Source organism: Aquarana catesbeiana, linkage group LG03 (genome assembly GCF_042186555.1).
Source record: "Aquarana catesbeiana isolate 2022-GZ linkage group LG03, ASM4218655v1, whole genome shotgun sequence".
Taxonomy (NCBI): domain Eukaryota; kingdom Metazoa; phylum Chordata; class Amphibia; order Anura; family Ranidae; genus Aquarana; species Aquarana catesbeiana.
Genome location: NC_133326.1, coordinates 101,193,748 through 101,209,654, shown reverse-complemented (window position 1 = coordinate 101,209,654; position 15,907 = coordinate 101,193,748). Strand labels below are relative to the sequence as shown.

Here is a 15,907-nt window from a genome sequence, read left to right as displayed (position 1 = left end):
TCCTGAATTCCCTGCATGCGTTACAGCTTCTCCTCTGCTGTTTACTTTCCATTTCTATAGCCCCATGCACACGAGACGCCGGTGCAAACTCTGCTGAACACATGTTTTTAAAAGCTGAAGCCAGCATTTAGAAACGCCTGTTTTGCTGCATTTGCATGCCACGTTTAGCGGCGTTTTACCGCGTTTGCGTCTAGAAGCGTTTATAAGATAACCTCATAAAACCCTCCCCAAGCTCAGAAAGCATGTTATTGTAACTATTTCTGCATTTGTATCAGAGTGAGCAGCAGCAGCAGAGAGAGCAGTTATATACTTGCATTTGCTTCTATTTCTGTGCTTTTTTTTGCAATGTATCCAATAATGAGCATATGTGAGGAAATGCTCCTGACATTGCTCTTGATGAGGCTAGAATGACATAGCAAATTGTGTGAGAGGTCCAGAGTCAGTTTGTCGCTATTGGACCCATTCTTTGATTGCACAGCGAATGTCGCAGTCGGTTCACACTTCCCACGTCACCTGCCACAAGTTGCGGATTGTCCACTCGTCACCCACAAGTTGTGGATTGTGCCACTTGCCACGTCACCTGCCACAAGTTGTGGATTGTCCACTTGCCACGTCACCTGCCACAAGTTGTGGATTATCCACTTGTCACGTTCCTTGCCACAAGTTGTGGATTGTCCACTTGCCATGTCATTTGCCACATCACCTGCCACAAGTTGTGGATTGTCCACTTGCCACATCACCTGCCACAAGTTTCGGATTGTCATTTGCCACATCACCTGCCACAAGTTGTGGATTGTCCACTTGCCACGTCACCTGCCACAAGTTGCAGATTGTCATTTGCCACATCACCTGCAACAAGTTGCGGATTGTCATTTGCCACGTCACCTGCCACAAGTTGTGGATTGTCCACTTGGCACGTCACTTGCCACGTCACCTGCCACAAGTTGTGGATTGTCCACTTGGCACGTCACCTGCCACAAGTTGTGGATTGTCCACTTGGCACGTCACTTGCCACGTCACCTGCCACAAGTTGTGGATTGTCCACTTGCAACGTCGCCTGCCGCAAGTTGTGGATTGTCCACTTGCCAGGTCACCTGCCACAAGTTGCGGATTGTCATTTGCCACGTCACCTGCCACAAGTTGCTTGTTCAAATCTGACAACATTTGGGTCAAATTCCAATTATACTTTGGATAACAGCAATGCTAATGGTGTATTGGATTGGATCATGGGTTCATTAGGGTATATAAATAGTCTATGAATCATTGCAAGCAATTACAAGTTTTTAAACTATTTTTTAATGGTTTGTCATCATTTGCCATAATTTCTGAGTTTTTGAATGTAACATAAATAGGGCACTTTTAAAAACTCTTATAAACGAAAACGCGGCTAAACGCCGGTACCGCGTTTAGCCGCGTATAGCGGCATTTGGCGTCTGAAATGTGGAAATCTTTGGCGTCTGAACCCATTTTTTTTGCTTCTGGAAAAACGAGGTTAAACGCAATTGCCTAAAAACGCCAAAAAACGAGACTGTGTACATGGACACATAGGATAACATTGAATGGGTTCAGGGGCAGTTGAAAAAAGTGCCCAACTGCCTCTGAACACGCGTTTAACAGACAAAAAAGTTTTGCTTAGTGTCTATTATTAAATGTTGCTAATAAGTAGTTCTTCCCCTTCACTGATTGTGACTTATCGGCGGCACTGAATAGCAGCACTAACAGAACTGGTTAAACAGCATGTTGCTTTTAGTGGGTGGTGCTGTGAAAAAGAATAATGTAGTTCAATGTGGCCACGCTATGGCAATTATTGGGTTAAATCAGGTGGTGAGGAGGCAACATATTGCCTCCTCACCACCATTCAAACATGGATCTTTTCAGAGGAGCAACAGTCACTTCCACACATGTGAAGGACCCCCAAGAGTTGCCAAGCAAAAGCATGCAGGGAAGTAAAGTGTTAAATCTCTTTACATAATAACAGAAGGTTCAGCCTGATGTTCAACCAGGATGTCAGTGTAAGGTGATATACAGTCTGTGCTGACAGGTCTGCAGTCCTGCAATTGGAGATACATTCCACAAGCAGTTTGCTGATAACAGAAGATAACAGAGATCAGGCTGTGACAGTTGACAAGGAGATCCAAGTGTCAGCCCAACAATAAATAAGGCTGAGCTCCAGTGAAGTGAACATTCGCTTAACATGTTTGACTTTACTTTCCTGCACTTTCCTCCCTAGTGTGCGGACACCTTGCTGATTTGGGGGGGCACTTGACCCCCCTTGCCCCCTCCTGCGGAAGCCCATGACTACATGTCCCATGGTACCTTGCTGCCTGCAAGCAGTCCTTCCTGTACGGACTCTGACTTTTCTAACTCCTCTCAACACCTCTGTAGTTCAGAAGGCAGGCTCTGTGACACAGCAGTGCCTACTCACTGGGCTTACGGTTCCCAGAATTCAAGGAAGTAAATGTGTGGAAATCTTCACCAAGTTTACGTACACTCACCAGCCACTTTATGAGGCTCACCTTGCTAGTACCGGGTTGGATCCCCTTTTGCCTTCAGAACTGCCCTAATTCTTGGTGGCATAAATTCAACAAGGTGTTGGAAACATTCCTCAGAGATTTTGGTCCATATTGATATGATAGCATCATGCAGTTGCTGCAGATTTGTTTGTTGCACATCCATGATGCAAGTCTCCTGTTCCACCAGTGGTGAGATGATTTGAGCTTTGTGACATGGTGCATTATCCTGCTGGAAGGAGCCATCAGAAGATGTGTACACTGTAGTCATAAAGGGATGGACATGGTCAGCAACAATACTCAGGTAGGCCGTGGCATTTAAACGATGTTCAATTGGTACTAAGGGGCCAAAAGTGTGCCAAGAAAACATCCCCCACACCATTACACCACCACCAGCCTGAACCATTGATATAAGACAGGATGACTCCATGCTTTCATGTTGTTTATGCCAATTTCTGAATGTTGCAGCTGAAATTGAGACTCATCAGATCAGGCAACGTTTTTCCAGCCTCAGTTTCCTGTTCTTAGCTGACAGGAGTGGCACCTGGTATGGTCTTCTGCTGCTGTAGCCCATCTGCTTCAAGGTTTGATGTGTTGTGCATTCAGGGATGGTATTCTGCATACTTTGGTTGTAGCGAGTGGTTATTTGAGTTACTGTTGCCTTTCTATCATCTCCAACTAGTCTGCCCATTCTCCTCTGACCCCCTGACATCAACAAAGCATTTTCCTCCACACAATTGCCGCTCACTGGGTATTTTCTCTTTTTCAGACCATTCTCTGTAAACCCTAGAGATGGTTGTGGGTGAAAATCCCAGTAGATCAGCAGTTTTTGAAATACACAGACCAGCCCATCTGGCACCAACAACCATTCATAGTTACAAAGTTATATAGTTAGTAAGGTTGAATAAAGACACCAGTCCATCCAGTTCAACCTGAGTGAGTGTGGGTGCGTGTCTACAATTGTCCCTATTTATTTAAGGTACTTATATAGCGCCGTCAATTTACGTAGTGCTCCACACATACATCGCACACTCACATTGGTCCCTACCCTCAAGGATCCCACAATCCAAGGTCCCCAACTCACATTCATATACTAGAGCCAATTTTGGACAGAAGCCAATTAACCTACCAGCATGTCTTTGGAGTGTGGGAGGAAACCGGAGTGCCCGGAGGAAACCCACGCAGGCACAGGGAGAACATGCAAACTCCAGGCTGGTAGTGTTGTGGTTGGGATTCGAACCAGCGACCCTTTTTACTGCTAGGTGAGAGTGCTACCCACTACACCACTGTGCTGCCCACATTCAAAGTCACTTAAATCCGATTCCTTCCTCATTGTGATTCTCAGTTTGAACTTTAGCAAGTCGTCTTCACCATGTCTGATTGGCTGATTAGCAATTTGTGTTACCAAGCAATTGAACAGGTGTACCTAATAAAGTGGCTGGTAAATACTTCAAGATCGTTCAGATTTTTAGAAGTAGGCTAGAAATAACTGAAATCCAATATGGAAATAAATACAAGCTATTACATTTTGACCATAGATATGCTTTAAATACATGAAGGAGGTGAATAAAGTACAGGAGGGCAGAATCCTTCCTTCCTGAATATGAAGCTAAGATCAAAAACAGGGACATGACTTTAAATTAACAGGGGAGAGGTTCAAAATGAATTTTAGAAAGTATTTTTTTACAGACAGAGTAGTTGATACTTGGAATAGACTTTCAGCAGAGTTAATGAGTCAATCAACAGTAAGTGAATTCAAACATGCTTGGGAGAAACTTAAATCTATACTCAGACAAAAAAAAGTTTCAAAAAATGGGTCAGACTCAATGGGCAACTACCCTGTTTCCCCGAAAATAAGACCTAGCGTGATTGTCGGTGATGGCTGCAATATAAGCCCTACCCCCCAAATAAGCCCTAGTTAAAGTCCTTGTAGGTCTTCTTTTCAGGGTAGGGCTTATTTTCAGGGAAACAGGGTAGGACTTTTTTCCACCATCACTCTTCTTGGTTTCACTTACATACCAGAGTTCAGGTCACAAAAGCAGCAATCGTTCTGATCAGTCTGTGAATCACAACAGTTGATGCATCTCATTTCTTCAGGTGACCAAGCAGTACTGGTTTTACAGGTTATACAGTGATTTGGCCCTGGGCCAGAGCAGTGCCTACATGATGGATCACAAGACTGGCACAGACCCTGCAAAAGAAAGGATTATCTCAGTAAAGTAAACCACAATACAGCACATTCATTAACGTGACACTAAATTATATACTTATATTTCAAAAATAATCCATACGTATCCACTACTTAACTGTCCTGTAATCTATTTTTCATTAAATTGTTTCTGTGTTTTTTTGCCTCCTTGTAATGCCCCCTGTGAGCGTCCAAACCTCTCTTTTCTCCCCGCCCCCCCCCCCCCCCCCATTCGCCTCCCTTTGTTTGGAACAATCAGTGCACATTCGTTGTGGCCATGTGCGCTGTCTATGCACACTACAAATCCCATAGACCAGTGCTTCTCAACTTCAGTCCTCAAGTACCCCCAACGGGCATCGTTTAGGGAACTTCCCTTACATAAAATAGCTCTTATCAATACCATGTCATTGATATTGATTTAAAGCAGCTGTACAAAGTAAAGGAAAACCTAAAATCGTGGCCAGTTGGGGGTACTTGAGGACTGAGGTTGAGAACCACTGCCATAGACCATACTCCGTTTCGGGAGCAAGCAAGGGAGGGTGGCTATGTTCCTACATACAATGGGATCATGGAGAACAAACATAGCCAACAGGAAGTCAGATCACAGCACCAAAAAAGGAAATTGGAGATTTGGAAATGTGAGCGCAGTAGAAGGAACTTATTTGAGTTCAGAAGATATACTTAAAGTGATATTAAAGTCTTGTTTTTTTCTTTTTACTAACAAACATGTTATACTTACCTGCTCTGTGTAGTGGTTTTGCACAGGGCATCCCGGATCTTCCTCTTCTTTGGTCCCTCGCCGGCGCTCCTGACTCCTCCTTCCTGTCGGGTGCCCCCACAGCAAGCAACTTGCTATGGGGGCACCTGAGCAGGTATGCTCCTGACTCGTGGCTCTGTGTGTCCATTCACATATGGAGCTGTCGTTCACTCCCGCTCGCCCCTGCTCCCTTGGACTCCTGATTGGCTCACTGGCTGTGATTGACAGCAGCGGGAGCCAATGGTTCCTGCTGCTGCCAAAAGCCAATCAGGAGTGCGAGACCCTGAGAGGCAAGGCTATCGTGGACATCGCTGGACCTCAGGTAAGTATTAGGGGGGCTGTGGGGGCTGCTGCACACACAAGGAGGTTTTTTTTACCTTCATGCACAGGATGCATGAAGGTAAAAAACCCTGTGGCTTTACAACCACTTTAAAGTGTTAGATTGATCAAGTCAGTGATTGATCAGTGCCATCAATGTGATAAATATACTGTGCATATATATATATATAATATATATATATATATATATATATATATATACACACACACACGTTTATAAGTTCTGGCCCTTTTGTTTAGAAAGTTTGCCATGGTAACAGATTAAATGACTTACAGAGACACCCATTCTAAGGCTTCAAAGAGAACTAAAAAGAATAATAAACTGACGAGCGGGACAACCTTGTGGACCATACCTCTACCTTTCAACCCTTTTTCTTCTTTCTCTTTCCTTTTCTCCATCTTAAGATTAAAGCTCATTATCAGAATTTATTTGACCTATATACACTCTACCTGTAAACAATATATATAGTAGGTATAAATCATTTAAATACCTACAAAAGTAACTAAGGAAATGATATATATCTTTAATTTAGGTTTACGTGAACCCAATGTTTAATATTTGAAATTTCATGATATTTACCTATATAAACCCTACTGTAAAACAATGAGCTTACTTTATAGATCCTTGTAAACTTACTTTATGTATCTTTATAACATTGTATACTCAATAAACTTCTTTTGACAAGGAAAGTTTGGAGACCCCTGGTTCAGGCGAATGGAAAGCAGGTTATTAGGCAGAGAGGATAGGCTGTTAGGCATAAAAATGCAGGAAAAGTGTGGTACACAGGTGTTTCAGGCACTTCCATTGAAGTATTTGAAGCATAAAATGCACAATTCTGCCCTAAAGAAGCTCTTGTACTTCTGTGGTCCTTCAATTGACAGCACATGGGTCAGATGAGAACAAGCCTCACAGAATAAAAAAAAAAAATCTGATTGTGAAGGGTTGTGAAGGTTAATAAGACATGTTACCACACACACACACATTGTGCAAGCATGACCCACTGTTGTCACTATCAGAAAGCCTATCCAGAACATTGATGTGCAGCCAACCATCCCCACCATCACGACGGTATGTCATTTATTATATCAGCTGGACTGCTGCCTAACCGGTTGCCTTGGCTTTTATCCTTTGGTAATCTTAACATTAATACACTTGCTATCCTAGGGTGACAATACTTACTCACTGCACAGCTTCTAGGATGGGTCAGCATAATAACCTATGAACAGGAAGTGTGATAGGACTACAAAACACATCCTTTTCCTTGCATCCCCACAACATGGGGGTGTTTTGTAGTCCACAGAAAGAACTGGGAAAGGCTGATAACACTACTCACTTATACCAGTGCAGCAGAGTGTACAGGGAGTTACAAACCCACTGGATTTTGGATAAGACTAATGCCGTGTACACACGGGCGGACTTTTCGACCAGACTGGTCCGACGGAACAAATCCATCGGACAATCCGACCGTGTGTGGGCTTCATCGGACCTGAAGTGGACTTTTTCGGTCGAAAATCAGACGGACTTTAGATTTGGAACATGTTTCAAATCTTTCCGCCGGAACTCCGCCGCACCCAGTTCCTATCGAGAAATCCGCTCGTCTGTATGCTATTCCGATGGACAAAAACCGATGCTAGGGCAGCTATTGGCTACTGGCTATGAACTTCCTTATTTTAGTCCGGATCGTCATCAAGTACGAATCCGTCGGACTTTGGTGTGATCGTGTGTAGCCAAGTCCGTTCATTTGAAAGTCCGTCAGAAGCCCGTCAAAAGTTGATTTTGTCCGCCCGTGTGTACACGGCATAACAGGTATTTTTTGCAATTTTAGATTCAACAAATTGCTTTCACTTCAGACCAAAAGGGAGCAAATAAGAGAAACATTTTAACCGCTTGCCGACCAGCCGCATCAGTTATACTGTGGCAGGTTGGCTCGGCTGCGCGAATTGCCGTAGGTGTACGTCAGGCTTGTATACAGCGATCTGTGGGCATGCCGTGCCACGCCGATTGGCCAGCGGGGGAGCCAATCAGCGGGTCCTGCAGACTCAATGTCCGGCGGCTGCCCGCGATCGTTCCCCGCAGTGACAGAACGGGGATCTGCCATAGTAAACAAAGCAGATCTCCGTTCTGCTAGGGGATTACACTGAGATCCTGTCTTTCTGCTATGCAGGAAGATGGATCTCATAGTTGCCAACAATGTAAAAAAAAATGTGGGACACTTTTGTGGCTGTAGGTGGAGCCGTACAATAATTAGGGGGAGGGGCATCCGTTTGTAGGCGTGGCTTAGGAAAAATACACAAGTGTGTCGCTCAAAGCGGCGAAAAATGGGCGTGATTTACGCAACAAAGTGGGCGTGGCTTAAATGGGCGTGGCTAAAGAGGGTGTGGTTAGAGTTTGAGATGAATGATGGAGAGGCAAAGAGGAAGAGGGGGAAAGGGAGCGAGGGGGAGAGGGGGAAAGGGGGAGAGGGGGGAGAGGGGGGAGAGGGAAATGACGGGACAGCAGCCCCAGATCCTACACAATAAAAATGTGTATTCTAGAAAGTTTAACAATCAGCAGATAAAGATACTCCAAACACCTGGTGTTAGCACTTCAATCATCCCGGCACCATGGTTGTTATGGATGATTGAAGTGCATTATTTCTATTATTACATTGTAATATAAAATGAAATTATTCAACTCACCATAATGCAGAATCAGTGGGATCCCTGAGCGTGTCACTAGCCACATCGCCTGCCACCAGCCGTCCATCCTTGCGTCAGATGTCCCAGCAGAGTCCGTCCTTGCATCAGGTGCCCCCAGCGGAGCCCCCGTTACATCAGATGTCCCCAGAGGAGCCCCCCTCACACCAGGAGTCCCCGGCGGAGCCCCCCCTCACATCAGGAGTCCCCGGCAGAGCCCCCCCCTCACATCAGGAGTCCCCGGCGGAGCTCCCCCTCACATCAGGAGTCTCCGGCGGAGCCGCCCCTCACATCAGGAGTCTCCGGCGGAGCCGCCCCTCACATCAGGAGTCCCCGGTGGAGCCCCCCTCACATCAGGAGTCCCCGGTGGAGCCCCCCTCACATCAGGAGTCCCCGGTGGAGCCCCCCTCACATCAGGAGTCCCCGGCGGAGCCCCCCCTCACATCAGGTGTCCCCGGCGGAGCTCCCCCTCACATCAGGTGTCCCCAGTGGAGCCCCCCCTCACATCAGGTGTCCCCAGTGGAGCCCCCCCTCACATTAGGTGTCCCCAGTGGAGCCCCCCCTCACATCAGGTATCCCCAGTGGAGCCCCCCTCACATCAGGTGTCCCCAGTGGAGCCCCCCCTCACATTAGGTGTCCCCAGTGGAGCCCCCTCACATCAGGTGTCCCCGGCGGAGCCCCCCTCACATCAGGAGTCCCCAGTGGAGCCCCCCTCACATCAGGTGTCCCCAGTGGAGCCCCCCTCACATCAGGTGTCCCCAGTGGAGCCCCCCCTCACATCAGGTGTCCCCAGTGGAGCCCCCCTCACATCAGGTGTCCCCAGTGGAGCCCCCCCTCACATTAGGTGTCCCCAGTGGAGCCCCCTCACATCAGGTGTCCCCGCCGGAGCCCCCCTTGCATCAGGTGTCCTCAGTGGAGCCCCCCTTACGATTCCCAGAGCGGTGTGCCCCCCCCCACCTCAGAGGTGTCCGCCGGCCGCATGGCTAGAACCCCCGCCCCTTTCCATAACAGACTGGCAGCGGGGCGGGGGGTAGGCGGGGCGAGGCGGAGCAGGGCGGAGGGTGGGTGGCGACACAGGACTGGCAGCGGGGCGGGGGGTAGGCAGGGCGAGGCGGAGCAGGGCGGAGGGTGGGCGGCGATGCAGGACTGGCAGCGGGGCAGGGGTAGGCGGGGCGGAGCGGGGCGGAGGGTGGGCGGCGACGCAGGAGCTCCGCCTAGCCCCCCCAGCCATCTTCCTGATTCGTTAAAATGGTGGCCGGCGGAGACATTGTCTCCACCGGCCGCGGACCTCTAGCGGCGGTGGCGGCGGTGGCAGCGGCGGCGAAAATCGTGAAGAACCGGATTTCTCTGGACATTTACCGGGACACCACAAATTCGGGAATGGCGTGTAAGTCCCGGGAATGTCCCGGGAAATCCGGGACAGTTGGCAACTATGGGATCTGTGTGTTGTGCCAGGCAGCCCATCCCCCCACACAGTCAGAAACACACTGCGGGAACACAGTTAACCCCTTCACCTGCCAGTGCCATTAGTACAATGTCAGTGCATATTTTTAGCACTGATTACTGTAATAATGTCACTGGTTCCCAAAAAAGTGTCAAAAATGTCAGTTAGGTGTCCGATCTGTCCACCGCAATGTCGCAGTCCTGCTAAAATCACTGATCACCGCCATTACTAGTAAAAAAAAAGAATTTTCAAAAATGTCATAAATCTGGCCCCTATTTTGTAGACACTATAACTTTTGCACAAACCAATCAATATACGCTTTTTGGGATTTTTTTTTTACCAAAAATATGTAGCAGAATGCAAATTGGCCTAAATTGATGAAGAAATTAGAGTTACAAAAAAAAAAATAAATATTGGGTGTGTTTTATAGCAGAGTATAAAAAATATTGGTTTTTTTTTTCAAAATTGTCAGTCTTTTTTTGTTTATAGCACAAAAAATAAAAACCGCCGAGGTGATCAAATACCACCAAAAGAAAGCTCTATTTGTGGGGAAAAAAGGACCTAAATTTTATTTGGGCACAGCATCGCACGACTGCGCAATTGTCAGCTAAAATAACGGCCTGGTCATTAAGAGGGGAAATCCTCCCGGGGCTGAAGTGGTTAATTGACTAGGAAAACTGTAAAATAAAAAGTGCAGCCCACATATAGAATAGTCTTACCTGCCAAAGCATTTACTAAGCGGTGCATATAACGTGTGCACTGGGATCAGGGGTTCCTGAGTCTGACAGGCAATGCAGTTCAATCCTATTGATGCTATTCAATGCTGATGCTGACGATTGGCTTACTCAAGGATGTTTGACATTTGTATTAGGTTAGTTCACCATCTAGTGGTGAAATAACACATATAGATGTTGGTTTGTGTGAATTTCTCTCTCCCTCTCTTTATTTATTTCTATCTCTATATATTTATTTAAGTATTTGTTTGCTCCAGGTCACAGTAAATAAATAAATTACAAAACCATGGTATGCTTTCTTCAAAGGGAAACTTTTTAAAGGAGAATTTTTCAACTGTTTCAAAATCTTTTTAGTTGCTGGAGACCAGGCGATTTAGGATGACTAGGCATGAAGCTGAAGAACAATTAGTAGTAAGACAGAGATACTTGAAATTTTTAATAATGTCACTTGTTGACATGACAATACCTGTTTCAGTAAAGCATTCATTTTGACAGGTTCGCTTTAGTAGGCCTCCAAACATTTATAATCTCTAAAAAAGTTCAAATCGAACCGTGGTACATTTTTTTTGTCTTAAAAGAGGAACTAAATTCAGTTTTTTTTCCGAAAACAGTTAAATTCAGGGCATGCCTCTGGTAAAAAAACTGTAGTAGCTGCCAGTGTGCTTATGTCAGCTCTCAACCTAACCTTAAAGCCTTTAGACTACATTTATATGGGCATATACATTAATGTCACACCGGTACCAGTATCGGTGCCAATACTAAGCATTTGCACAAGTATCGGTACTCGTGCAAATGCTCTGATACCTGACAGCTGAAATGTAAAAAAAAAAGAAGGCAATTAACAGTTATTATAGTGTTTGTTAACCCAAAGGGTTAACTTTACATTCTACTCTTTGTTAAATAATATAATGTCCCCCTGTGACTGTGCGTTATTAAAAATGCAGCCATATATCTTGTTTACTGATCTCTGATCGGCGATCCGTGACATTCTCTCTCTCTCTCTCTCTCTCTCTCTCTCTCTCTCTCTCTCTCTCTCTCTCTCTATCTATATATATATATATATATATATATATATATATATATATATATATATATATATATATATATATATACACAGGGGCGTAACTACCACCATAGCGACCCATGCGGGCAATATGGGGCCCGCAGCTGAGTGGGGCCCAGTGAGGATGAGAGCACCGCCGACACAGTCTCCCAGCCAGGGGAAGAGAGAGGAGAGAAAGAGGCGAGCTGTCCGTATCAGCAGAGAGCTGAATTGCCCGATGTAATAGCTTTCATTAGAACTTCCAGTGTTCCCGGGGCTCACGTCACATAGCTCCACCTCTTGGCCTGGCGCCTTTGATAGACAGAACGCCGATCCAATGCGGGACATGTGACGTCATCAAAGGCATGGGGCCAAGTGGTGGGGCTATGTGACGATGAGCCCCGGGAAGATGGGAAATTCAAATGACAGCTATTACAGCGGGCAATCCCGCTCTCTGCTGATCCGGGTGGCTTGTCTCTTCCTCTGCATAGGTGAGGCTGTATGGGGCACAGGTCATGCTGTATGGGGCACAGGTCACGCTGTATGGGGCACAGGTCACGTTGTATGGGGCACAGGTCAAGTTGTATGGGGCACAGGTCACGCTGCATGGGGCACAGGTCACGTTGTATGGGGCACAGGTCACGCTGCATGGGGCACAGGTCACGCTGCATGGGGCACAGGTCACGTTGCATGGGGCACAGGTCACGTTGTATGGGGCACAGGTCACGCTGCATGGGGCACAGGTCACGTTGTATGGGGCACAGGTCACGTTGCATGGGGCACAGGTCATGCTGCATTGGGCACAGGTCACGTTGTATGGGGCACAGGTCACGCTGTATGGGGCACAGGTCACGTTGTATGGGGCACAGGTCACGTTGCATGGGGCACAGGTCATGCTGCATTGGGCACAGGTCACGTTGTATGGGGCACAGGTCACGCTGTATGGGGCACAGGTCACGCTGTATTGGGCACAGGTACCGCTGCATGGGGCACAGGTCACGCTGCATGGGGCACAGGCCACGCTGCATGGGGCACAGGTCATGCTGTATGGGGCACAGGTCACGCTGCATTGTGCACGGGTCACGATGTATGTGGCACAGCTCAGGCTGCATTGACACTAGGGCAGTTGTGGGGGGGCTGTTTGCAGGGGGGCCCCATACAACATTTTGCTATGGGGCCCTGCTATTTCTAGTTACGCCCCTGTGTGTGTATATATATATATATATATATATATACACACACACAGTACAAACACACATATGCACTTGTGGCAAAGGCATTTGGCAAGAGCAGTGAGGAGGCGATATGTAGCCTCCTCACCACCTGTTTTACCCCCTGAATGCTACACATGCCACACCACCGAACCACAAACACGTGCATTGCACACAGTTGCACTTGAATGGGTTGCATTTGGTGGCCACTACTGCCTGCTGAATGCAACAAGGTGTGTAATTTCTGCCACAGCTTCAAAGCAAAGCACCCTGGCATGTGTACACCCCCATCTGCTGCTTTTGCAGGTTAGGCCACATTTACAGGGGTGTTTTGCCACAGTGCAAATGGCAGCAGCAACAATCTACTGATTCCTGAAGAGGTTTTTTGGGAGGCTGAAAATGACTTTTATGGTACCATACAAAAGCTTGGGATACACAAAATATGTATAAAAAGTTTAAATTGTCTGATGAAAGAGCACACATGCTCTGAACGTGCGCTCCTCCCCACTCTCTCATCATCCAGAAGTGATGTGTCCAGCCGCCCCTAAGCTGAATCTGAGAACCAGGAAGCGTTGGGAGCCACCAGCGCAGCCGGGAACATCCGCTGCCTCTCCACCTGCGAGCCGACCGCCTTCCCCCAGGAGTGGATGAACTTCCTATATCATTTCACATGCGCTGTAATCTCTACAATCTTGTGAGTTTAAAATCGTCTGTCCTATATTAAAATGTTTTGATCACGCTGCACTCAGATGGTGCTGTTCTCTTCTTTGTTTTTTAAGAATTAAGAGACTACAGATGGTACAGCAGGGTAAAACTGCCCATCAGCAGGACAGTTTTAATGAACAAGACTAGCCCCAAATGTACTAGAGATGCAAAGGGGGTTATTTACGAAAGGCAAATCCACTTTGCACTACAGGTGCACTGCAAGTGCACATGAAAGTGCACTAAAACTGCACTTGGAAGCGCAGTTGCTCTAAATATAAGGGGCAGATCTGAAATGAGTGGAAGCTCTGCTGAATTTATCATCTAATCATGTGCAAGCTAAAATGCTGTTTTTTATTTTCCTGAGATCCACAGCGACTTTACTTCCAAGTTCACTTTCAGTGCAAAGTGGATTTTCCTTTAGTAAATAAACCCCAAAGTACAGGCAAGTGTTTTACTACATGAATTAACAGACTGCCAATGATACAACAGGAGAGTTTTAATAAACAAGAATAGGCCCAAATGTACTAGAGACCAAAAAGCTGATTTACCAAAGGATTTGGAAATATTCACACAATAAAATTGTGTGAATATTAACTTAAATTGTCCAATTATGTTTAAATGAAGTATAATAAGTATACAGGGATTTTTTTTCATATTATTGGATAAATCATGTGAATAGTCACACGTTTTATTGTATGAATAGTCTCAAATCCTTAAGTAAATCAGCTTCAAAGCTACAGGCAGGTCTTTTATCACAATAATTAAAGTGGTTGTAAAGTCAGAACATTTTTTTATCTAAATGCATTCTATGCCTTCACACTGAAAGTGCTGGCCGTTAGCACTAAAGCGCTGTTTAAGCGGCACTTTTGAGCTGCTTTTCAGACGCTAGCGGGGAGCTTTTAACCCCAAAAAAAGGGTTAAAAACTCCCATTTTGCGGCGCTTTGAAAACGCTTTTCAGGCGCTTTGAAAGCGCCTTACATTCATTCCAATGGGCAGGGCATGTTGGGAGCACTAAATACAGCACTCCCGACCCGCCCCAAAGATGCTGCTTGCAGGCCTTTTCTGAACATCCTGCAAGCGCACCACCCCAGTTTGAAAAGTCACATTGGAATGAATGGAAGACGGCTTTCAGGCGCTTAGCAGAGGCTACATCCAGCGCCCGAAAACCGCCCCAGCGTGAAAGGGGTCTTAGGATACTTACCTGAGCCCATCTCGGTCCAGCGATGTGCATGAGTGCCTCGGCCATCTGGGAATCTTCCTCCTGATTGGCTGAGACACAGCAGCAGTGCCATTGGCTCCCGCTGCTGTCAATCAAAGTCAGTTAGCCAATGAGGAGAGAGAGGGGATGGGCCAAACTGCAGCTCCATGTCTGAATTGACACAAGAAGCTGCGGCTTGGCTCAGGTGCCCCCACAGCAAGCTGCTTGCTGTGGGAGCACTCGGCAGGAGGGTAAGACCAGGAGCGTCGAAGAGGGTCCCGAAAAGAGTAGGATCCAGGCTGCTTTGTGCAAAACCACTGTACAGAGTAGGTAAGTATAACATGTTTGTTATTTTCAAAGAAAATAAAATGAGACTTTAGTATTACTTTAAAGTAGAACTATAGGCTTTTTTTTTTCATTTTTGATAGCGCAAGGAACGATTATAACACCTGTCAAATTTTTTATTTTTTTTTGCCATCTGTGTTTTATTTCAGACATTTCTCTTCACTTACTGTCCCATAGCCAAACGGGAAGTGCAATTTAAGGGAATCCCTTGGGGCCCCCCAGGTCACCAGAACTAGTGTCCCCATGGGAAGATTTCCCTTCAATTACCTTTCTGGGGACAACCCAAAATGTAAGATGTTTATACTTTCATTTTCAATGAAGGGATGATAAGGGACTATATACGAGATTTTAGTAATGAGAACGGTATCATTAGCAGTAATCAGCATGGAGAATCGTTCTTGCCAAACCAATCTATTAACCTTCTATGAGGAGGTGAGTTGCCATCTAGATAAAGGAAGGCCCGTAGACGTGGTGTATCTGGATTTTGCAAAAGCATTTGACACAGTTCCCCATAAACGTTTACTGTACAAAATATGGTCCGTTGGCATGGACCATAGGGTGAGTACATGGATTGAAAACTGGCTACAAGGGCGAGTTCAAAGGGTGGTGATAAATGGGGAGTACACAGAATGGTCAAGAGTGGGTAGTGGGGTCCCCCAGGGTTCTGTGCTGGGACCAATCCTATTTAATTTGTTCATAAACGACCTGGAGGATGGGGTAAACCGTTCAATCTCTGTATTTGCGGACGATACTAAGC

The 15,907-nt window shown here is 46.3% G+C and overlaps 1 protein-coding gene across 1 annotated transcript in view; it reads right to left on the bottom strand.

Annotated features, from left to right (window-relative positions):
* Window positions 1–15,907, bottom strand: part of LOC141131517 (cysteine repeat modular protein 2-like) — a 209,666-nt gene that overhangs the window by 23,309 nt on the left and 170,450 nt on the right. The window contains exon 15 of the mRNA XM_073618879.1: window positions 4,530–4,701. Within this exon, the coding sequence (XP_073474980.1) occupies window positions 4,530–4,701 (172 nt within the window). The remainder of the gene's footprint in view (window positions 1–4,529; window positions 4,702–15,907) is intronic.